The 25,590-nt window shown below is 42.8% G+C and overlaps 1 protein-coding gene across 8 annotated transcripts in view; it reads right to left on the bottom strand.

Annotated features, from left to right (window-relative positions):
- nlgn3a (neuroligin 3a) overlaps positions 1-25,590 on the bottom strand; it is an 88,489-nt gene that overhangs the window by 22,504 nt on the left and 40,395 nt on the right. For 5 of the 8 annotated variants that reach the window (XM_028415884.1, XM_028415891.1, XM_028415885.1 and 2 more), the window contains one exon: positions 15,344-15,529. In XM_028415884.1, the coding sequence (XP_028271685.1) occupies positions 15,344-15,529 (186 nt within the window). Of the gene's footprint in view, positions 1-15,338; positions 15,530-25,590 lie in introns of all 8 variants that reach the window. The other 3 variants (XM_028415889.1, XM_028415888.1, XM_028415892.1) reach the window with 1 other exon arrangement.

Below are 25,590 nucleotides of genomic sequence, written 5' to 3'. Positions count from 1 at the left end.
AAATATACATGAACATATATCATGGCTTCACTGGCATTATTTCCTTAAGTTCACAACACGTTCACAATCGATGTAAGGTGTTTGATGCTGACATTTAGGTTGATATTAACTTAACACAGATAAACATGCCATGATGTCCATCTTTGGGAACAAGGTTAACCATGGTTTTGATCTCATGAGGGGACCATTTAAGAACTGAACGTTGTAATGAAGGCAATAAAGCATGGAGATGACTTGCTTGATATTGAAGAGTGACAGTTAATTTCAGTCATTGGTGAAGCTAGCTGATAACAGATTGATAGTGTCACAAACTGTAATGGACAAGTAATTAATATCTATGGCACTGCCTCCATTTGGAACACTAATGTCTCATACTGAACTCCACATGAAAAGAAAAAAAAAGAGTGACAGAAAACATCTCAGTGTCTGGCACAGTGTCAACCTCATTTCTGGCCAGCCAACCTAATAACAAGGACTATATACATTCTCCTTCCACAGCAGCACTCCAGCCATTTCCAATTTTGGCAGGGCAGAATGCAGTGTATTTTTACCTCCAGTCCTCTCTGTCAAGCTCTGAAAAGGCCAAATGGGTAGTGGTGGACAGTTTCTTCACCACCTCAATCCCCAAAATTGTGTTGGCTGCTTACAGTGGAGTGGTGGTGCATGGAGTAAAACAAAGAGTGACAGGCCGAGGTCTCGGCGCAAGGGCAAAGAGCTGTGAGCTGAGCACTGGTGAGTCCCCGCCCTGCCAGCTTCATTCACTATTTATGTGTGTGTGTTTGTGTAAGCTGCCTGCGTTCACTGGCGGTGTTACACACCTGGATTTTGGTGCACTTTTTGTGCTGCTTGTGGAGCTATGTGAATGCTTTACTGAGGTAAGAAAGGCACTCAATAGTTGCCTTTCCACATCAGTGGCCACACTTCAGATTATCAGTCTTTTACATTCAAACCAGGCAGCAGAGAGAAGAGAAAATAAAAAACGAAAAAAATATCACATTCATGTAACAGTGCAGTTTCCTTTCTCCTGTTTTTGTCCTCTTCTCCATGGTAACCTTTCACTACAATCTCAGTTTCCATATCCTCGCCTATATTCTCCCCTCTCTGATGTGCCTCTTGCTGCCAGTGCCAGTAGGCACACAGCTGTAGCTCCATGAGATCCCCTGGAGAGGGAGAGTTTGTGGACTTACACATATACGTAATGTGTGTGTGTGCGTGCAAAGCTGCGGTGAGCTAAGCAGAGCTTGGTGGAAGGGGATATTTACTCAGGACAGCCTTTAATAACGGTCAGTCCCACAGGTTTGGACCTGCTAGAGCCAGAGCCACCTGTGTGTGTGTGCTCAGAATGTGTACCCCTGTGTTTGTGCACATACGTACATGTTTGCGCTGTATTGATGCGAGTCTGTGCAGATGAGTTATGTGTGTGTAAGGGCTTGTGAGTGAGACTGAGTGTGCTAGTCTATCAGTTCGGCTGAATGCTGGCACGCTCCACTTTCTCAATGTCAAGCCAACACATATTCAACAGCAACTAACGTCACAACACTTGACACATATCTCACCCACAGACATTCTTTTCCAGCACACATTCAGAGTGGCATCGGTAAGCCTATTGCCATTACTATAGACTGTGTCATTGTCAGCTTCCATCACCATATAAAGAAATGACACACTGGTATGTAACACACACATTACCCTATAGTACTCAAGTTTTGCAGACAGAATTTATATTTTGTCATGAATACTAGACAATATAATAATGTGTCTAAACAAGGATTTTTGACATGATTCTCACACTTACACTCAGCATAAACACAATTTTTAAAAGGCTAATACCAAAAAATATACCCAACAGCTAAAACAGAGGCAACAACGTGAAACAAAGATGGTAAACAAATGCACAGATATAAATATCTTAACTCTAAACAGTGCACAGTGAGGTCTGGAATAAATACTGAATGAGTAACAGCTTACTTTACATACATAAAGTCAGCTACATTATAGGGCTTATTAGTGTAGGTGGGCCCTGACTGTGTTTCTGTATTTGTGTGCACAATTTATAGCAACGCCCACAGTAGAAAGAGCACAGGTATAAATAATAAATCAATGATGGCCTAGCTGCTTCCCTTTCAGGGTCCCTACATTGTGCATGCTGGCTCACTGTCACCACTTATTTGGACACCTAAACAGAGTGGAGCAGGCGTTAATGTGGTTAGTGACACCTGCGTTGTTCCCTGCTATGACTGTATGGCCACTGTTATATAGTAATAAAAAAAGAATGAAGGATAACTTGTAAGGTGGAAGGATTTTTTCCCATAAAAATGTGGTGAGTGTCATTGACTGCCTGCACACTAATCCTGCGTAATCGGAAGTCAAACAAATCCCTGTCGTTCTTGCAGTGGGTGAGGGGGGTGCTTTCCCTGAGAGAAACTCAGATACAAAACAGATAAAAGCAGCGAGTCTTTTGTTTTGACGTGGAGTCCCTTCATAGATTTTGTGCAAAGCTTCTCTTTTCATTGAAGGTATTGAACGTTGTCCTCTTTATACCGTAGTAAGTGGTTGTTGGAGGACCCTTTCTGCTTGTCTCCCCCTTTTTTTCTTTTTTTTTCCTTCCTTCTGAGCCTCAGATAAGTGGGTGGGTGTGGGGTGGTGGAACCGCTGCAGTTGTGGCATGTATAGTTGTGTCATTGTGTGTTATTGTATCTTCAAAAACTTGAGAATAAAGTTAAAATAAATGTGGCGAGTATGAGTCATGATCATTGGATGTAGTAGCATTGACAGACATGTATAAATACTACTAACCTACTCAGTCGTCTTGACGATAAGCTAATGCTTGTTACAGCATGACTCATGTGAACACTAACGGACACATCCACGGTCAAGTGTCATGGATAAATGCACTCCATCTTCAGAGCAGCAACACAGTCACTGGGTGTAATTCAGTAGAGTTGTATAAAATTAACAATTTCCCTGGTTAGAGGGTCATGATTTCTGGAAAGAGACATTTTTGAATTTTTCTTTTCTTTTCATCTCTCTCTCTCTCTCTCTCGCTCGCTCTCTTTTTTAGTAGTCCCATTATACTCGACTCAAATATATATTTCAGGATTTTTTGGCAGGATTTTTTGACCTACTTCTGTTGTTAACGCATGTGTATTTGTTCCTCATTAAGCTCTCCAACCTTCATTTAAAAGATTAAAAATGTATGTTGTGCTTTTTTTTCAAAAAATGTATTTGATCCAACAGATTTTTTGCAAAAGGATCATAGTTGTGTTTTTTTGGTTAATATCATCACTCAGGTGAGAATAATTCTGTGCACACTATTCCCAAGTACATTTCCATGTGACAGCAGAGTCTACAGCGCTGTCATTTACTGTAAATAGCTTGGAGCATATCAGTTCTACCACACATTGATTTCTGTCAGTCTCTCCCCGGGAAGCTCTGCACTTTGTTTGTCTGCATTTCTGCGTGGAAAATGACTGGCCTGTGTTAATTCAATAAAGTACTTCCATGGCAACATGTTTTCCTGTTTGAGTTTTAATCAAACATGAGCGCACCCTTTTTTAGCCAGGGATGTGTTTTGGCTGTGACGAGGGGGGGTGCCGGGTATTTGGCTCTTATCTGTAGCTGTTCCATTGAATGCCATCAGATATTCACAGTGCCATCTCTGATGTCGCAGCTTTCCATCCTCCTTGCCAGCTTCATCAGTTCTGACACAGAGAAATAGACTTGTGCTTTTGGGTTGCTGACAAATTACAGCAATACAATCTACAATGTCTGAATAATTTAACACCACACCGCTTAGGGGGAATCTGGAAAAAAAAAAAAAAATTACACTAAACCAACCCCTACTCTCAGCAGAAGGTATCATCTGTCTGTCCTCTGGGATTGTGTAATCTTGTATTGTTCTGTATCTCTGCAAGTGAGGGCCATGTTTTGGTATCACAGAGGCTGCTGGCTGTCTCCAAGGAAAACTCAGGTACCCATACACCCCATGTCTCTCCCTACGGGTCAGGGTCACAGGGCAGGATCGGTTGGGAAAACAGTTGATCTACAGAGGGAAGGTTTATTCCTTACATCTCTTTAATAGAGACCAGAGGGAGAGGAGGAGCCGCAGAAGATAGCAGGGTTGTAGTACAGCGGCGCTGTTTCACATCGAGTCTCCCTCTCTTCTCCTAATGAGCATTCTATTAGCAGCTAGGGGACGGATTTAGGCAGTTAGGCATACGGAGAAGGCTGGCTAACAATGCAAGTGGTTAGCTAAACAGCTGTTCTCTCTCTGCTGCCACCTCCCATTCTCGGCTAATGAAGCCCTCACCGATGAGCAGGAGTCCCGGGACATGCCGGAGAACAGCCACAGATACCCAGACGGGGAATCTCAGTCACTCACAATACACATAAAATGTCAGTGTGGAGGATAGCTTCACCGTTAGGACAACCAAGGCTCCAATTAGATTGTGGCTCTAAGGGGAACCCTAAGAATAGCACACTGGGCCAGCTTAGACATTTTTATGAGCACTCTGTGCTGCTCTGTGTTTGGAAAGTAAACACTACGTTGCATTCTGACTGGAAAATTGCAGAAGCCATGATGCATTTCATAATGGATAATAAACAAATCACCGTGATGATTTTAGTGAATTGTTGCATTGTTACATTTCATTATCCTCTACAGTGTGAATAGTGTTCACAGCGGTGGGCATCGATCAAGATTAGTGGCATGCCATATGGGTTTGTCAACATCCGAAACACTGCAGAGGAGGCAGCCTTCACTAAAACAAGGGGAAATGCTGCAGGAGTGATGTCTGCTTTTCCACATCATAAAAACATGATGCTAAATTATGTTTGGATTGAAAAAAAAAACAACATAATTTTTACTGTTGAGTTTGTCAAACGTTTGAGTGTCTGTGAGGGCCTGGGTCACCTTCAGATGATACACTGACTGAGGTTTGTATCCTTCTTCCCCTTTGTTGAGCAGTCACTTTAGCTGTCATGTCTGCTGCATCATTTAAAATGAAGGGATGTTGTCAACGTGGGACTGCATCAAAAATCCTGGGCAGGAGGTGTCAAGACTCTGAAAGTCTACACTTGGATTCTGCAGCAATTAGCCAGGTGTGCTTATGTAGGTGTGAAAATAGGAGTTGTGAGTTGCTCTGCAATTTCTTTTCTCTTTATTCTTCACACAGCTGCTTCTGCCAATGTGTTGAATATTAAACTGCTCATCATGAACTGCTTTGAAGGCAAATGTTTTTCTTTTACTGTTTTATTTATTTAATCTGCCTTTGATTTCTGCATGGATACTGCAGGAGTCACATTGTGAGTGCTTGCTCTTGCTTTCTTTGCTGCATTTACTGAACTGGAGCCTTACTGCAAGAACTTCCTGCAGCTACATCACAATAAAAGCCCCCCCAGCAAAGGGGGGGGGGGGCAAAATCAGGATTCAATGGAAATTCTGTTAGAGAAAACATTCTGTTTTCTACCTAAATTGAAGAGAGCATTCAATAAATCAATTTTGCATCATTGAAATGATTCTGATACAAAAAAATGTCTTGATTCCAAAAAGGAAATTAAAAAGCCAGCTATGACAAACAGAAGTCTGATTGTAGAGTAAGAATTATAGCAGCAGTATTCTGTTTTGGTATTTCATTCAAAAGGTACTGTCAAATGCCCTTTTCTTTGTTTTCCATTGTCTGAATTTCCATTTGCACTAAACAGAGAACTTTATGACAAAATCATCTATCAAGCAGTAAAATATCACATTAAGGTGGCCCAGGAGGACTTTTCTTTTCTTTTCAAGTGTCTGTGGGCTAATCTGGTCATACCGTTAATGCTGTAAATGTTGCTCACTTTCAGCACATTTTGACTGCAGGCAGCTATTAGTGAGATTTCAATCTATCTGTATTTAAGATTTCAACAGAGAAGCACATGTATTTTTCACTATAGTCACTTTGTATTAGATTTAGCAAAATTATTTACAGTTCACATTGTTATTGTCCCAGAATAAGACAGAAAAGAAGATGCTTGAGTTGAGTGGATGTGTATCCCCTGCCTCAGTGTATGTCACATACAACTGTAAGTTACATGCACATAATGCCAGCATTTCATTGTGGTATTTTATTTATGGCAGATGGTGTAACTCCTACCAAAGTGGACACTTGTTCATTTTGAAGTCCTGCATTGCTGGCAGGATGAGAGCATTTGGATAAGTGTGTATTTAGGAGGTAATTGGTGTGGTGATTATCATGAGGACTGCTCTGTTGTAGGAGTGAGAGGTCAGGTGTGGTTGGATGTGTTTCTTGAACAAATGTCCTAAAAGCAAACAGAAGGCCATTTCTTGCAGGTGAGTTAAAGGTTTCTACTTTAAGGAACTCTTTCTTGTAAAGTCTTTGTGTATTTACTATATAGGAGCACTGTAACCTGATGTACAATGTCCTGTTCAAGAGAAGGGAATTGTCTTCAAGTTGTGAAATAGCACATTGGCAATATTGTTCTCTAACAGTTGCATTCGATTTGGTGAGTCACACTCTTTTACCACTGAAAAGGATCTATAGCTTATGTTACCTCTCTAAGCTAAAAATCTATTACAGCCTTGTGGGCCTGGGAGCTAAAGATTTAGTCTTTTTGTCAGGTTGCACATTGTCGGCCCTTTATAGTGGAGGTTTCTGCTTGTCAGCATGTTTGCTGAAGTTCCTCTCATTGGGGATTTCATTGTGCTCAGACTATGCAAATTTCACAGCTAAGGCTAATGCATTTGCACTGCCCAGAACGGAACGACTTGGTAGGCAGCTTGAGCCTGCACATTACATGCATACACACCGAGGACAGAGTACACCTACAGCATGTTATGTCAGTGATAGGAATCCAGATGGTGAGCATGGATACTATTCTCTGTATTCCACTGTGATAGGCTCTCAGTGAAGAAATCCCATGAGCTCAGTCCTACTGTGAAGTAATTGGACTGATGTTTTTCCTATGCGACACTTCTTATCACACACTGGAAAAAACAATTCTTCCTCCAAATCATCCTGTCTGCAAGCACTGACTGTAGTAAGCAGGCTCTGTGTAAACAGAATGTTGCATATATTCCTAGATGCCTGCAGTAAGCAAGCATTTTTCTCTTTGTGTAGAAGAAGTGCTTATAGCAGAGCAGAGGGAGGAGAAAATCTTCCATTTAAAAAAAAAATGATCCAAAGTTACACACAAATGTATATAAATCACATGAAACTGACGAGGAACGTGATGGTGCTCTCAAGCATGTCGTGCCTTCTAAGCAGCTCCACAGCATCCATCTGTAATTCACGCAGAGTCACTGAGCGCCTTTTCATTCCTCGACCGAGATAAACAGATGTACAGACGCTGAAGGAGTGACCTAGCTAGCCACAGAGGTGAGCTGTCAGCAACAACAAGCAAACAGAGAGCTTGTGGTCATCACCGAAGTTCAACTAATTACGCTGTAGTTGTTCATCTGGCAGATAAACATGGAAACAACAGTCTATTTAACAACACATCTAACCAGTCTTTTTGCCTGCTGTGCAATGCCTAATGAATGAGCCCATAAAAATATTTTGAAATGCAGTGAAGCAGGCAACTGAAGACACACACACACACACAAACACAATGAACTGACAACAGCAAAGATGGACATAATGAAATGTAAGGGGAAAGTGACTAGAGGCAGAAATTGGGCTAATTTGTGTGGAACATTGGGGGAATAAAGGGAGGATGAGGGAGAGAGAGAGAAGGTGTGAGAGGACGAGGGAGGTCAGAAGAGATGTGGAGATGGGCGGAGGAGGAGGGGGAGAGCTGAGCCCCCAAGTGCTCAGCTGTCAGTGCTTCCTCTGCAGGTGGGGCAGGAGGAGTGCCAAGTCCCTCTCTCCCACTCACACAGACACCCATGCATCGCTCTATAATGGATGCTTTACACTGGTGCCAGAGAAAGACTGAGGCAGAGAGAGGGAGACATGGTGAGAAGACGAGAGAGAGAGAGAGAGACATGGTGGGTGGGTGTATGAGAGAAAGAAAGAAACTGCTATGAGAAACAGGGAAGAGGAGCTGAATGAAACGCCTCAGAAATGAAGGCACTGGAGACGAGTGAGTGTAGCAAGAAAATGGACAGACAGACAGCCAGCCAGCCAGACAAACAAAGCTCCATCAAGTCATTAGACCAATCAAGAGAGGAAACAGACGAGACAGTCTGGAAGCAATATGATGCGGCTATTGGTATAATTGATCTAAAGCCTAACAGGATCAAAGAACTCCAGGGCACAGCCGGGAGATGCCTCCAACCGCTCCCTCTCCACCACTACTGCCTCTGTCCATTAGTAGGTGTATGAATGCACCCTTGACAATGATTTATCAAGAATGATTCATGGATGGCATCTACCTGAACTAATGACTTGCCAGCGTCTTCACTAGGGATTACAGGTCATCAACAGATGACATATTCTGTAGTCACCTCGTTCATCAGATGCGATTAGATTCCAAAAGCAATCTCAGCGATACATCACCAGATGGGTCTCATTGGATTGTCTCGCAGAATATTTCTCAGACAGGCCATGTGTGCCACATGTCGCTCAAGCTGCCAAAGTCCATCCGTAGTGTTGTAGATGCGAGGCTACAGGTATATGAAATGCTCTGAGCTATTACCTTGGTTGATGGAGGCATGGATTTACTAAAGTACTCAATTATCCTCTGCTTCTGTCTCTGACCTGCTGCTTGTCTCTTTAACACCTATAACTCCATGCTTTATAGGCTCAACTACCTGCTGCAAGCTGAGACAGACTGATGCCTGGAGTGCTTGAATAAACTGCCTTCACTGTTTTAGGGCCATTTGTCAATTCTTCATTCCTCTGGTTTCTTCAGGCAAAGCTGGCTGAAACTTGATATTATTTTCTGAGTGCTAACCTCAGACTGTCGATCCTGACCTCAGAGTCTCTATCTTTACCCTAATAACACCATCCTATCTCACATTTCTCTGCAGTGACTCATTTTTTTCTCCTGTTTAATACAACTTTGGCTTCATTTTCTCTTTGCAACGCTGAGTAGTGAAGAGAAAAAAACCTATTTGCTGCCTGAATTAGGCTGTTTTCAATTTCTTTCAAGTTCAAAAGAAAGTAATACCTTTTAGTTGGTGGGTAATCCTCCATTTTTGTTTTGTAAAAATAAAGCAATTTTGCTCTGCTATACAACATTGAACTGTCATTCAAAGAGTGACTGAAAAATGCCTCATAGGCCACTTGTTAAAAGCGGCTCGCTGTTCCCCGCACAATGAAGTCCACAGTATATGGCAGACAACAAAGCCCAGTAGTCAGCGCAAATAAATACAAGCATTCTTGCTCCGCAGAGATGGCATCCCCCTGGTTTAATTATCGCTCTTGTCAATCGCGGTGGAAGAATACGGCACCTGACAAGGCGCGTCCCCATTCTCTCATCTCTTATAGGCCTTTTTCACACCCTGAGATGCAAAGACACCCTTCAGCAAACAGCCAAATCAAACCTCGAGACAGTGGCATTCTGTTGCCCCAAACACCCAGGTAACTTTACAGTGTCGAGTTGCTGAATGCCTTTGACACCTCAGAAATGGGGTCTATTCAACTTCGACAATTGTCCCTGGTTATTCTGAAGCACGATGCATTTGCACAACAATGGCAGCTGCATCATGTATGAATAACATCCCAGGGATGTGGTTATGCAGTTATCTTTCCCAGTGACTCCAATTCATATTCTAGCTCTTGCAAGGTGCCTTTATTTGGTGCTTAAACTCGACAGGCAATGGATGCGTGAGCTCACAGAAATGAAGTTGACATGGAGTGTGGATAGATTGCACCTCCGGATCTGTACAGACAGAGCTCAGTGCAGGAAAATTATGGAGTGCAGGGCTGTAGGCCGTTCCACAAGGAGAACCTCTCATGGGTCTCATTTCAGAAAGGGACCCTACACATGCTATTTTCAAAGGTCATAGCCAGATGTAACATTACAGTTAAAGTAGTGATGTAATGTAATGCTCAGATGTAGTCTTCATACAGCCTCTTGGCCTCCTTCAGCCCACTCATAAAGTAGGATCATTTCAAGCAACATTTCTATTACCCTTATGTGGCACATTTCAAGAAATACAGCGACGAATGAGTGCACAAGTTCTCAAGGCTCAACATATGCTTATAATTCCCAGCAGCGGTAGCACAGTGTTTGTGTTCTTTACTCTAAGGACAACCACGTGCCTGCCGTACATGGTGAACGGTTGTCAGAGCAGAGGTTAGGTGCTAATGGCAACGCAGACTCTGAATCCTGCAGCAGCAGGAAGATTGACACAAGCAGATTGATTTGAGATCCAATAAACGTGGCTGTCAGTCTCATTTCCTTCCCCTATAGGTTAAATACATGCCAGAAACAGCACACTGGCACTGATTTAAAATTACAAGAGAGCGAAGACCCGACCTTACAGGGAGGTCTGCTCCCTAACCATGTGTGTAAGTACTAATGCTTTTAAAATTAATCAGATGGGCAGCATAAAATATGAATTACTAAAAAATTAAATTCATTGAAATAATAAAGATTACTTATTAGTGCTTCTGCACACTGTATGTAATGATTACAATAATATGCACATATCAAAATACATGGCTGATTCCTAGAACATAATGCAAGACCACATTTTACATAACATTGACATGAAAGTTTGCAAAAACTAAATCTGAATAGTGATGGTGATGATGATAATAACATTTGTATAAAAATTCGATTAAATATTTACACACTCAGTATGACAAAAACATAATATAGCTATTTAAAAGTTTATGAAGAATGTTTCTGAACAGTTGTTGCCTGCTAACAAGCAGAAAGACCTTCATTAATGTTTATTTTTTTACTGATTTGTTTTGTCTGAAAACAATTTTAGTGTCTGGAGCAATATCAATATGTATAAGGAATTTATCTCTCTGCATCTCAGGCTAAACTCTTTCAATTTCAAACTAATATGTGGATTTGACTTTATTTTGATTTTGTAATTTGTGCATTCTTTAATTATGGCTACAAATGAGACAAAGAGACAACCCGGAAATTAGCCACCACTACTGCCAGCAATGAGGCATTGAAATTATACTAGAACAAAATGATATGTTGACTCATCATTAACCTACGTGTAGAACATACAGTTCTATGAGTTTCAGTTGTGAAGGCGTTCCACTTCACCAAGATGAGTGTGTTTGTCAGCCCATTTGACTTCAGATAATTCACTGGGCGTACAAACTTCATAATACTTTATCATAAAGGGCATGGCAATGTGTGTCTCATTGCAATCATTACAACACACTCAAGTCACTCTAACAGAAGCCCTCGTATCTCACCCAATCAGCAGAGGAAAGCGATACATCTATTGCAATGACTTCCAATCACATCCTCTCCGAAAGTGTGTGAATCATAAATTCTCATCAGAAAATCAGCAGCAAGTAGTTCATGATGTAGAGCAATAACGGTCATTTTTAAGTCTCTGTGATCTTTTATTCTACACATCGCACACATACATTCCTTCACTCTGCTATCCTTCCCACTTAACACATTCAAAATCTAATAATTTTCTTAAAACTAGCTACCTGCCCCACTGCCCTCTTAATACTCATGGTTCAGGGGGTGTCAGTGTTTGCTAGGGAGGTGTCTTGCACTAAAAAGTCTTGGTACTCCTTGCTCTGCTGCAATAAAACCAAAGCATTTAACATGCACATTTATGGTCCTCAATAACCCAGAAGTCTTAATAAAAATGAAAGCTGACATTGGCATGAAGGATCCTCCACACTAGCTGTCTTTAATGTCCAAGACATTCCATTAAAAGGGGAGCACTTCCTTAGAAGCGGAGCTTTTATCCTGATTGCTTACAGGAAGAGAAGAAAAAAAAGAAAAGAACCCAAACGACCTTCAGCGCCTCCAGCCTTTCGCTCATGTGTGCTCTGTGAATAGACACGCCTGCGTGCACACGTGTTATACAGACAGATGTGCGTAGATCTACAATTTGATTCCTATAAGTTGTGAATGGAGAAATTGATGCAATGAATCTCTTATGTATGCATGTGTAAACACACACACACGTCTGATTCATTTGCTACTTGGTATTCTGTTCATGTACAGAGAAGCCATCTCACTTTTTGAATCATAATGATTATTAGGAGATAGAGAAAAAGCCAAATCTCCATGTTCAATTAGTGACTGTGCGATGCCAGATAGATAATACACGGGCCTGGCTAATGTCCTTGCTTCTGAACTTCTTTAGCCGTTTTCTGTTTGAAGCTGCTGGAAAAAAAAGATGGGGACAGAGATTTCCCTCTGTGGGAACACAACTGTTGAGCTACATTTAATAAGCTGGTCAAAAACACTCTCCTGCCGAGAGAGACTGCGCTTTTAATGACCATTCTGCTTCCAAAGTCTCAGATGTGCAGCTAGATTGCTTGCCACATAGCAGCAGAGAAGGCGGCCATCTTATTAATAGCAACGCACCACACATGCTGCAGACTAGGGAGCTGAAACCCAGAGAGGGAGGAAGAGAGAGAGAGACACACACACAGATTGGCATATGAAGGGAAAAAAAAGTGTGTGTGTCCGTTGCATGCTTTTACTGTCAGTGAAGGCAGGGAGACAGATGGGTGCAGTAAGGAGGAGATTAGATGGAGGAGGCAGGGCAGCAAACAGGGTCTAAAAAATCCAGCCCTCATGAGAGGACATCCAGGCCAGCCTCCACACAGGCCAGAAGGGGGAGGCTCTGTGATGGATGTACCCTGTGACTGGAGCCCTCGGCACGCCCACATGAAGACGCCACCAAGGCCAGGCCAGAGGAGCAAGCAATCAAAGAGAAAGGCCGGAGGGCTAGGATGATATAGGAGGATTCAGCTTATTAAATAAGCTTCAGGAGGAGCATGGAGCATCTGAAATAAGTTGTCACTCTGCCACCAACAGGCATAAAAAGAGTCTCCGTTAGATGGAAAGTCTATGCACTGCAGGCAGTGATGACAGACTGTGTACAGTAAGAGTGGGAATACTGTCATTAAATACACCGACACACCAGGGAGCTCTAGAGCAGAGTGTCATCGCTGATTTTCTTTTTTTACCTGGGCCTCGTTATCCTGCGTCTGAGCAGAAGGTGAAAGAAAAATGTTTGTGTGTGTGTACGTGTATGCGCGCATGTGCATGTAGGCATGTGAGTATTAACATTCAATGTGACAGCACTACCTACAATTCTATAGAGAGAGAATGGAGTTTCATTTGTGAAGCAAGTCAGAAAATAAAGTCAGGAGGAGTCATGATGTATTGTTTACAATCTTGTTTCCTGACTTAATTTCCATTCAGAATGCAATGTAGAAAACTCAATATACGGCGGACTTCCTGAGATGCAACAGTCTGCTAACACAAAAAGGAAATCATTACACAAATCCATTACTAGAGGCCACCTGAAACCAGGTGCGCTCATGACACAGTGTATAATTCATTTGATTATAGATTTTTTTACTTCAATATTCACCGCTATGCAGATCCAGACACTTTGATTCGTTTCTTGTTTATTGTGTTGTCTGGGTAACAAGAACATCCCACCACCAGTTAAGAGCATGGGAGGGGGGGGGGAGGGGGAGGGGGGAGTACAGTGAAGGCTGTGAAAACAGGTGCAAAAAGACATGTTTTCACTTGGATTTCCTGTCACATCCTTGCAGCCCACTCCAGTCCTAAACTTTATATAATTACAACAATCTGTGCTCTGAGAGAGTCTGTGTGAAATCTGATTGCCATTGGTAACATTCGCAGCAAGAGTCCTGGCGTGATAGAAGGCTTCCTGTTTCAATTTCCTAGGATCCCTCAAGTTTTACTGGCTCTTTTTTTTCCTTATCCCATCAGTGGGGCATACATTTCCATTCAGGGGAAAAAACAGACCCGGTAATATCCAATTTACTAGAGGCAGAGGAGATGGTTTCACTGGCAGTATAATAACATGCTACATGGAGCGTAGCATTATGGAGTATGAATAAAAAAGGCATTTATAGTAAAAATTCAATCCAAAAGCAGTCATCATTCATCGGAAGAAATCAAGGCAATTAGTAACACTTTAATGCAAATTGGAGAATGCAAAAACACATCACAAATCCTTGACAGTGTAATGGGACCCAAAGAGTAGCAGCTGAAATGACCTCTTTCAAATGCACATTGGTCTGCTAATCAAACCTCCAACAACAGAGACATCACTCTGCCTAGTGACAAGGCAATGAATACAGCATGTGTGTGCACTGGTGTGTGTGGTGTGTAGGTGGGTGTACTACTTCATAACTTTCTCGCCACAACACTGCCCCAAAACCAGGCCTTGATCTACTGCGAGAGTGACTTCTTACACATGCTTTACTTGCTTGTAATGTACAGTAAAACCCCCGTGTTACATCTCCAACCATGTGTGGGCAAAAAAACAGCATGTTTGTGGCTTGTAACATGTTGTGAACATGGTACAAGCCACAAACATGCTGTGCAGGCAGGCTGTGTGATTGGGCTAAACATTAAGATCCCTTATTTGGAATATTACCACCAGATTCAGCAACGTGTTAGAACGTACAGAACATTGCTGCACAATAACACCTCAATCAGCCTGTCATGTACACAACGGTCCCGTCAATTTAATGCAGGAAAACAGCAATTAAATGGATGGATGAATCTGTGACTACTTGTAATAATTTCAGGTTAAAGATGATGCAGTGACCGTTCAGCAACAACGGATGGAGCTTAAAGCAAACGTTCATTTGTACGAACTAAAAAGCTTCCTACACGAACTTACCTACAAGCAGTGGGGCTCCATCTTAATTCAGTGATGCATTAGAGGAGCATGAGTATGAGGAATGTTTATTGCATGTCCAAGTCAAGCACACATGCAGCATTTAGTATTAAAGCCATGACCAGCATGGGCAGTAAATCATCATGATGTAGCATTAAGGTAGCCAGTAGATAAACAGCATTCCTTGGAAAGAGGACAGTATAAGCGCATGTATCACTTAGCATGACTGCTTCGTGTCCTTTTATATCTTGCTTACAAAGACTTATATCTACATGTTTATTTCTGTCATGGAGGAGGATGTCAGCAAACCAGCAGAGTATGTTAAGACCCACATGTGGCTGGAAATCTGCCATGTAGTTTCAATTTCTGGAGGGATTGAAAACCACATTTATATGCAAACACCTGCTTCTGAACTCATTCGTTATGCTGTACAGTAGAGTAGAATATATCACTCTATAACTCGCTACCTGCATCGCCAGTTTCCCATATCAAGCAGCCTACACACCAGCAGCCATGAACATCACAGCTGTATCCTCCTCCCCCCCTCTGTCCCCTGCTGTACTGTACCTTCAGAGTGGTGGGAGAGGGTGAGCAGGCTGACGCAGGAAGCCCCGATCCCAGAACCAAACACAGTGATGCGGTTGGAATCTCCACCAAAAAAGCCAATGTTCTCGCTGATCCACCTCAAAGCCTGGATCTGGTCCAGAAGCCCATAGTTCCCTTTAGCAGCCTGGTCACCTGTACTGAGGAAGCCTGCAACACACAACACAACATTGGTCACAAAAACATGAAGAGTAACACCACACTGACAACAGCTGTGTTAGATGACAGCAGTAGCACAATCATGATTTATTAGCTGACATGGTTGTTGGGAAAATAAGAGTACTGGCTGCATGTCATCTACACCTTATAGGAAATCAATATTATGTCTCCCTGGGTGAATACCCATCATTAGATATATTGAGCAGTGCTGATGAAAAACTTTTGCGAATCTAGGAAAACTATAGAGAGACAGAGAAAAAGATGTGATAATAAGATTTACAATCACGCTGAAGCTACGCAGTCCTCACGATGGACTTCGACCTCATTACAGATTGCATCAGGATCTTCTTCTGACATATTTCCATTCTCCCTCTGCCACAAAGTTTTAGTCAAAACATTCATGGCTGGTGCCATTCGTCTACATTTTCCTCCATGTCTGTGTAATTTGCCATATGAGGTCTAGCTGAGTTGGACAGAGGGTCTCTCTTGGGCACATCAGAGCTCATGTTAACACAGCATGCTTCCCCAGCTGCTCTCCAGGGCCTGAGCCCTGCTGAACGATGGGTAATCGAGAGTTGCAGGAGAAGATCAAAGGCAGGCAATCCCTGAAGTCCCAATGGTAGACTCAGTGTCCATCAAACCCCTGAACATGCACACAAGGTGACAGCTAGAAGACATGTGTGGAAACCAGCACTCCACTCTCTTTAGCGGCAACACTGCCAAACATTTCACAAGCAATAAATGCGTTGGTGGTGAATGTTTGTGAGCCTCCAGTGATGCTCCTTCAGCATCCAGCATTGTTCCTAACATCTATTTCATGGTCTATGCTTCCATGTAATGATGAACTCTCTGTTTTCAAGTCCTAAGGGCGGAAGTGAACAGTTTCTATATAAGCAATGCAAAAGTTTTTAAAAAAAGGATAAAATGTGTGTGTGTGTTGACTCAGGTCAGCACAACAATGCTCACTTTAATTAAGTACAGGCATGCACATATTCTGAATGTTACCATCATATTATATGCAAGGGGCAAACTTATTTGTCATCACATATTGCAAATAGGTGCCTGTCTGTATTTGCCAGCACCTTCAGTAGGTACAGTACATTATCAGCCAGTTAGTCATTAGTAATGAAAGGGAAGGTCCTGGTCAAAATCACAGTGGCACTGAAAGCAATTGATGACATTCAATTCAATACTTTGATGTTAGAGGGCTGCTGGACTGAGGAGGATGGAGAATGCAAGAAGCAGGTCTCTGTGTCGCACCAGAAAAGATGCAAAGATCCGTCTATATTTTAGTACCATGTTCACGTCACTGCTGGCTGGAAGTTCTCATACTCTGTCTCCTTAAGCCATCTTTTGACCCAGGAATGAATGCTGATTGTACCCTTTCCCACTCCAAGACAAAAGCCAGATGTTTGTGGGTGGAAGTGGCTTTAGAAAGCAGCTTGCTGTGGGAGCTGTTCATCATATGTACAAAAAGCCCTCATGACCACCAATACCTATTATCTCCTTTTGTGCAAATCTGGGCACAACCTCCTGCCCCACCCCCAGCAGCAGACCCGCCTCACCCTGAGGGCCTGTTGGCAGTAACAAAGAGGGTGGGCAGGGGAAAGGCCAGGCCTGATCATCGATAGGAGAGAGGCAGTGGCACAGGAAGCAAAGCAGGAGACAAATGGATCAACAGATGGTCTCCTTCAGATGCATCCCTGAGGATGACAGAGCAGCAGGGCACATGCAGAGAGAGAGAGAGAGAGAGAGAGAGTGAAAGAGACAGGCAGAGGAACAGAGACAGACGCAGACATAGAGGAGAAAGGAGGACTTCAATTGAAGAGCTTTTCCTTTTTCTCTCCCGGCTCCTCCTCGTTTTCTGTCATAACTAAAGGACAACAGCTTTTACAAGCTTCTCCAGGGTGCATGGGTAGGGGAGAGAGAGAGAGCAAGAGGAAAACGTGACTCCCAGAATAACCCTCATTTGCAAAATGGTTCACACTTTACCAAGTGTAAGTCAGATGAGTTAAAAATGTCTGGAGAAAGGATTTTGTACAACTGTTAGCCTAATTGAAAAGATACTGTAAACACTATTCAGTTTGGCATTGTAATATGAGGCATTAAGTGACAAAGCATAAATCATTAGTGTTGGATCCTCGGCTGGAGTATCAGAATTCTACCCAGTGCTCAGTGACATTTTGTTTAGCCGTGTTGATTCTGCTGCATCTATAAATGAAACTGGTCATTAAAATGTAGAGGTAGAATCCAATATCTTCCAACAAGTGCTGCAGGCCTGTATTTAAAAATACATCTAATATAGCTGCTGGTTATGTTTTAATTGGAAAGGTGACAGAAAGTATTTTCTTTGGAAAGCAATTAAGATAGCAAAGCAATTGTTTTTATGCATGGCTATTTCTACTTTTACATTTATAGCAGCCTTTTGTCTTAATGCTGGCACAATGCTGCAAATATGTCTGTGTGTGTAAAGGACGATCAGATGCATCACATCTGAACTCCCTCTATACTTTGTTAGATCAGCACAAAGAGGTGCACAAATTCAGATCAGGTCAGAAACAATATGTAATATACTGTTGGTAATATACTGTTGCTTTTTCCTTATTCTTGGTTTTTCCTATCCAAATTTCTCCACGCTCAGCAGGGACTGCTGTGTTATAGATTTCTAGATTTAGCGGAAGATCCTTGTCTGATCAGCACTGCGTGGGCTTTGGCTGCACATGAACCATGATGTGCAGTGCTCTATCTGTTCACAGCTCACACCTACACAGGATGTTGGGATTCTGGGCTGGAGCTCGGCGTTTCTGAACTGTTCAGTCAGGCTGGCAACGTGCTTGACTGCACCACTCAACCTGACATTCATCTGAAATTTCTAGCACAGCACACTTGGTGCTTTACAATGAACATTTAATTATAAACTGTAATCGCATAATATCCATCTTTGTTAGCTGCCTGAATTCAAATCAATATGCAAATTATCTTTTAAATGATCTGACCAATTAACTTTGGCACAAACTGTATAAACAATTACAGTGTCCCAGTCAAGTTAATTCAGCACATATAAAATAATCATTAAATAGCAAATAGTTCTAGTTGATCTGATACTTCAACAGTAAAGTGAATACAAATTATTTTGTACTAATTCAATTTTCTCTGTTTTTATTAATCATCGTTTGTTGAGAGCTCTGTAACTTAAAAGTGTGTTTTCACTTCTGGCCTGTATCTACAGGTTGATAGTGTACAAATGTCTCATACATCATGTTTTACCTTGTCTTGTAAGACATTGTTTTTTGAGGAGAGGTTCAGAAATGCTTCGATGAAGCAAACAGGCACATCAAGACAGGGAGAAATGCCCTGAAGCTGCAACACAGTGTAACCAATCTGTATTTAAGTCCACCTTTCTTAAATCATATATGTCAAATTCAGAATGTATTTACTATCTGCTCAGAAAACACATTACATAAACATAGCTAGCAAAAGGCCAAGCCAGAGAATACGTTTTCAAATAGTCTGTGGTTGAATCAAATATTTCCAAATATGGATTTCACCCTGTCTACATGTCAGCTGGATTACACATCTGCACGAAGGTGTCCTATTCACTACAAGCAAACTGTATCAGTTAATAACAGTGATTCTGTGCTTGCTCTCTGTTGTTAGAGCTGTAATTTGTGATGACTGATTATATGATGTTTTTATTCCATGTCTCAATCTGCTCTTCCTTGACAGTGATGTGGTGCATTGCTGCTGTACGAGGATGCTGCCATTTTTGTTGTCCTGGCAGCATAAGAGGCAGGGATTCAGTCCTGATCTCAGCCAGAGTGGCAGCAGTGACTGTGGACTGGTCACAGCCGGGTCAAGTCGCACCTGTCTCCTTGCATCGTCCTTGCTGGACAAAACATTGTGTGTATGTTTGTACAACTCAACATTGCTTCCCCTGTCACCATAACATGACCGGAGGGTCAGTTAATGTATACAGCATGACAGTGTCCCCTCTCTGCTAAGCCTCACCAACCATGTCGGAAGCAATACACAAGCTGAACATGCTGGTATTCACCATGCAACAGCACTTCCATTCCCTCACATACATACCACAATCATTGCAAGGCCTAAATATGAAAAAACAAACAACAACAAAAAGAGAAACACACAAAGCGTGATGCCACATAATGCATTCTGTGGCTTGATCATATTCTATCAATACGTTCGTGCCACTATCGCAGTCTAAACTGAGTGTCTGCTTTTCCTCCAGAGCTCAGGCAGTGATTTCCTTTAGCCGTGCCTCTCAGCATTGATATTGCTCTATTGATTATGATTTAAATGTCTGTTTCCTATACGGCGGGCTATAACTCACAGTGCAGCGGAAAAAGGTGATGATAATGATCGCTCTGACCCTAGACATCTCTCTTAGCCTGGTCTCCCAGATAATGGAATGTGTGTAAACTAATGGCGGAGGGTGAGAAGGGGGCGAGGAGGGGTGACGGGGAGGGCAAAAGCTTGTTATTGAGCTGAAGATTGAGCTTACATAGGGACCGATGGAGGGAACAGATAGGGCAGACTAAGAGAGGAAAGAGACGTAGGAGGAGGAGAACAACTGTGACGTAACTGCGGGGACCTTTTTTGCCTTAACGTTGAATTCATTCTTGCTTTTTCTTCGCCCTTTCCCTGTTTCTTTCTCCATCCTCTCCCCCTCTTTAGGGGAGCTGGTTAACAAGGCCGTCTGTGTCCAAACTCTCCTTTGGTACCACCCCTCCCACCCCAGTCTCCCTCTTGCCCTCTCCCTCTATCTCTTCTCTTCCCCCTTCTCTTTTCTAGGGAAATAAAGGCCCACACAGTCACAGTCTCGATAGCCCCCACCAAGAATCCCCCACTACAAAAGAGCTCCAACTTCCCCCCAGCCAGGCCTGAGCTGAATGGGAGCCTCTGGGGTGTGGATGAGAAGCAGAGGATGGAAGGGGCCACCCTCCACACAGCCACATAAAGAGCCAGTGTGTCAGGCTCATGATGAGCAAGGGGCATACCCAGCGGTTCATCCTCCACACAGGGAGCCATTCCCATAAGATTTTTCTTCCTTTTTTTTCATAGGACAAGGATTTCAGCGAGTCTCAAAAAATAGAAGGAAGGAAAGCTGGGTGAAGAGTATGGGGCGTGGGCACGAATGAAGGTGACTGCCACTTGGATCAGCGTACAGCTCCTGTTTACAGCTCACTGCCCAATAGCATGGCTGGAGCGTGGTCTGATCCGGGCACAGGAGGGTGAGAGAGAGATACAGAAACAGAAAGTGAGAGAGAGAAAGAGAGAAGTGCAGGCAAGCACAAGAAAGCCTCTTTATGGCAGTCTGAACACAGAAGGCCATTTACCCAACACCACATCCTTGTTTCCGGTGGAAGAGAAAATAAAGACTTTGGGGCAGAAAAAAAACCATAGTTTCTGATTGTCACCCTTACAAATTACTAGCTCCGTGCTAATGATTAAAACATGATCGCAGAATCAAACTGGAGACATGGTTTAAAAGAATTTATGTATGAGTCCTCAGATTCCTGCTGGTCTCATCACGAATCAATTATTTAAGAAAATATCAGACCGCCTCAAATGGCAACAAAGTCATCTGATGTTTCACGTGTCTGCCCCTCGACACTTGGTGAGTTTAAACTGCATGACACACTCGGTAAACTGCAGGTCTTAGTGTGAACAGACCCTTCACTACTGGAAACCTAAATGCTTTAGTCTGAGGCGTACACAGTGTCACAGATAGCACACACATCCACAGTGTGGTTGGATGGTTGGTGAAGATAGAGCATTATGCATACTGTGCTGCTGTATGCAGACTGAACCACTCACATGGAAAATGTGGTTTGTGTGCAACAAAGCACAGAAAAAAAACAACAACAAAATGTCAAGAGGAAAAATCTGTTCTGCACAAACACCAAAGCTCATCTGACACATATCTGAGCCCCCAAAACCCAGATCTCTTTCAGACAGACGAGGGCCTGTTATGGCAGGCAAGGATAAAAAACAGACACTGTAAGTGAAAGCTGGTGGTGCACGTGGCAGCTGCTGGTCGTCCTGCATGTGACTTCGGGGCTGTTTAATCTGATTGTGCGATGTGTCCCGGTGGTCAGGCGACACTATTCAAGGGCTCTGGTGAACAGCAGCCCTGGCAGGAACTACAAATGAGCAGTTTGCATATGCATGACCCCTGCTATCTGAGCGCCACTCAATCAATCACAAATCGACTACAGTGGTTGTCTGCTTTGACTTCAGTTGCCCTCCTTTGCCTCCCTCCACCACCTCTCTGTCATGTCTCCTGTCCTCCTTCGCTGTCAGTGCCTTCCCCTGTTCTCCATATATACGCCTCTATATGTTTTTTTTCTCTCTGTTTCACTATATCACCTTCTTCTTTTCTCAGTATCTCACAACATCGTTCTCTTTACATAATAGCACGGACAGAGGATTCTCAAAGACAGCGAAATGCTTTTAAATGAAAGGGGAGCTTTGCATTTCACAGCTGGTGCGGAGGCGGGCCTGCACGTCTGCACAGGGGGAGAGGCAGAGGCTGGTGTCTGAGAGACACAACTGTGAGGTTAAGCAGCACTTTGGTTCCACTTGGAGGAACACACATTAAGCAATAATTTGCCTTCACTAAAGCCTGACATTTAAAAGAAATGCATTCTTACAGGATAATCATATTCTTTTGTTCTAAACAAGTCATCTTCAGGGTGCTCTGTCTCACTTTTTTGTCCTGTGGCTGAATAAGTTCAAAGGTATGCCAAGAAAACATGACATCAAGACAGGGTGATGTAATATGAGGGCGTGGTGAGAAAGTTAAGCACAACCCAGCTCCGTAAGGACGGGGCAGTGTGCAGTGAAGCGCTATGATACCACAGAGGAGATCAGAGCCCAGCTTATCAAAGCACATCAGTGGAGCAGGAGTAGGAGAGAAAGGTCATCATTTAGAGGATCTTCAAAGCCTAACTCCTCTTCTCCTTAGGTTGGAGCAGCACTGATAGCTGGCCATAATGAGCTTAGCTTTGCTTGACCGTTCCACAGGAGTAGTCGTGAAATGAGCTCAGGCAGCTCACTCTACACCTTTTATTCTTCATACTGTAAATCCTTTAACAAAAATGAAATAAAAATAAAAAGCTGCTGCCAACTTTAGTTGTAAATATACAGCAGCAATTTAAACAAACATCTGTTTTATTCAGGTTTAGTGCTGCAGTGTACTGTACGAGTGATTTTTTATTTGTCTTCGAATGGGTGTAATATTTTTGGCTACAGAAGTTAATGCTGCTGCCAGCGTTCTGATGTGGAACCGGCTCCAAGTTACAAGAAGCAGTGATTTGTTCCAAAACATGCCTTTTGATTTTGTTTATCATACACCTGCTCTGCTTTTATCGACGGTATAATATTGCTTGTGTCTGTGTACTGTACGGCGCCATAATGAATAGTCATAATATAGGATAAGACAGCTGATATTGTGTTCAGGTTGTCCTGAAATATCCTGCTGCCTTCCATTATAGCTAGCGTAGAGTAAATGCAAAAAAGGAAATAGTCCCAGAAAAATGTATGCCAGTCATGTTTAAAGTAATGTTTTCTATCCTATCATGTGTTTGTGAGTACATTCTTTTAATATTATATTTTTTTCTAATTAAATGATACCATCAGCTTAACAAATTGAATGAATGTTAAAATAAATTCCCCAATAAGTTATACCTCCTGCTGTTATTGCTAGCTGCACTCAAGCTCCGTGGACTTCACAAGTGTGTTCAAATCCAATAACAAATGTTATCTCAGCATGATCTGATGGTGTTCCAAAGAGCTTCTTGTCATTTCACTTTACTCATTTTACAACTGCAGTAAGTAGTCCTTCTTCTCCCGTCATCCGCTGTATGCTTGCTGTTATGTCTTATAGCTCTCCCTAAGTGTTTGGCCTTGTTTCCTCTCCTCAGGAATGGTTTTGAGATGCTGCTTGTCCTCTGAGACGACTACTACACAGGACTTTTGCTGACTGGGGTCCTGTGTAGTGCCATGCACCACCCACTTAGAAACCATCAGTATAGCTATGACTTGAAAGTCCATTCAGTTTAGATGCCATAGTTTACCTTTTTTGAATTATTATTTGCTTTGCTAGAAACACATCATTTTTAATAGGTACAATGTTTACTCAAAAAATATCAGATGATCAAATCCGAAATCAAGACTTGAATCCTTTTTATCACTGGATGCCAGCGACCATCTGCTTTAGTGTAAAGGACATAAAATAAAGAATTCAATATAGAATCTGAAATATTTGGGCCCTGCTGTGTACGAAGTACACACAGGAACAAACAGGCGGTGAAGTAGACAGGCAGTCAGAAAGTATGCAGGGACATACTGAGGCATTGTTGATGATAGAGTAATGCCAGCTCTATCCTTTAAGCTTTTCATTAACAGTAGTGATACAGCAAACTGTAATCACAGCTCTAATTTATTTGATGGCAGAATGTCCATCTGACATGGTAAATCATTTCCTGCAGCATTTTAAAGAAAGCAGTGGGTTTGTTTTAATGTGCACATAAACACCGTCCTTATATTGACCTTTATATTGAAAAGAATCAGCATAAAGGTTTGAACTGATAAAAAAATATGAACCAATTGAAGCACAAGGACAGTTTACGTTTGGAACTATTAGGGTGTTTATGTGTGTGACTGGTTTGGCTTTGGGCTCCAGCCATGTGTGTATGAGAGAGTAAATGGGAGTGCCATGGCAGTGAGTGTGGGTGAGTGCACAGCCACTGTGTGCACAAGTGAAGAGGAGGGCACAAGTGAAGAGGAGGGCTTCCAACAGAGTGTGTGTGAGTATTTGTTTGTTTGTGGGTGTGCATGTGTGGAGCAGCAGCAGCAGCAGCACCGAGCGAGTGTGGTGGGATGGGGATGAGGGGGTGGGATGGGGTGGGGTGGGTGGTATGCAGTGCAGTGAGGGAGGTATGGATATTAATCACCAGGAGGAGCATGGTTCTGTGGCGCCGCACGGAGATGGATGGGGTGTGAGTGCAGTGATGTCACCCTGACAAATGGACCGGCCATGTTGGCTGAGACTTGCACATCGCCTCTCATTTCAATTAGTTCCTCACACAACAACCTACCTAACCCACAATCTGCAGGTTACACATGCACAAACACATACACTCCGGCCAAAAACACACCCCCTCCAGTGACTCAACCCACAGCCCTCTTAGGAGACGCACTGATCTGTAAGACTACAGCCGAGCTCCTTTAATTAATCTAACTCAATTATGACTGCACTTTTTACTTTCAATCCCAACAGCCAGTCACTCATTACCATTCATATTATCAGCCAAGCGCACTGACTAGGTCTATGGCCAGCACACTAGCCAGTGGAAACTGGCAGAGAGTCCGAGTGTGTTTATGAACTAAAGACTGGGCACTGCCTGTGAGTTTTCCCACAATATCAATTTGATGAAGTGCCGAAATGATGGCAATGTGAGCAGTCGCTTGGGCCAATGGTAATAGCACGCATTTACTCTGTGATCTGGAAAAAAAGTACCAGACCTGTACCAGCCATCACTGTGAGCAGCAGTTCTGACAAACTGAGTTCAGCTATAAAAGGTCTAACCTCCACAGTACCTGTTTATAGCCTTATTCTTAAAAGCCTGACACCACTAACTAATGGATCCTGGGCTTATTTTAAAGTGTCTGTCACTTATAAAAGATGTGTTAAGCCCTGTTTTCAAAGGTCTGGTGCCGCTAACCAGAAGCAGTAAGCCTTCTTTTAAACTCCTGCCTGCCTAGAGTGAACTTTGACACTGAAGGACTCCACTATACAGTGGACTTTCCTCCAAGCCCTCCATGCTAAAGTACCTCTCAATCACCATCTTACATCTCCTGCACCTTCCTGCTTGCTGCTACCTCCCTCTTTCTTCTCCATCTGATCTCTGACTCTTGCGCCTCTTCTTCACACCAGGAGAATGGTGAAAGAGGATCACTTTGCTATAAGCTGGGGCAGGCTGGGCCATGGGAGGCTGAAGTCGGCTATACACAGTGCACAGTCGAGC

The sequence above is a fragment of the Parambassis ranga genome, chromosome 10, assembly GCF_900634625.1.
Source record: "Parambassis ranga chromosome 10, fParRan2.1, whole genome shotgun sequence".
Classification (NCBI taxonomy): domain Eukaryota; kingdom Metazoa; phylum Chordata; class Actinopteri; family Ambassidae; genus Parambassis; species Parambassis ranga.
Note: the sequence above shows the minus strand (reverse complement) of the source record. Positions and strands in the feature narration are given on the sequence as shown.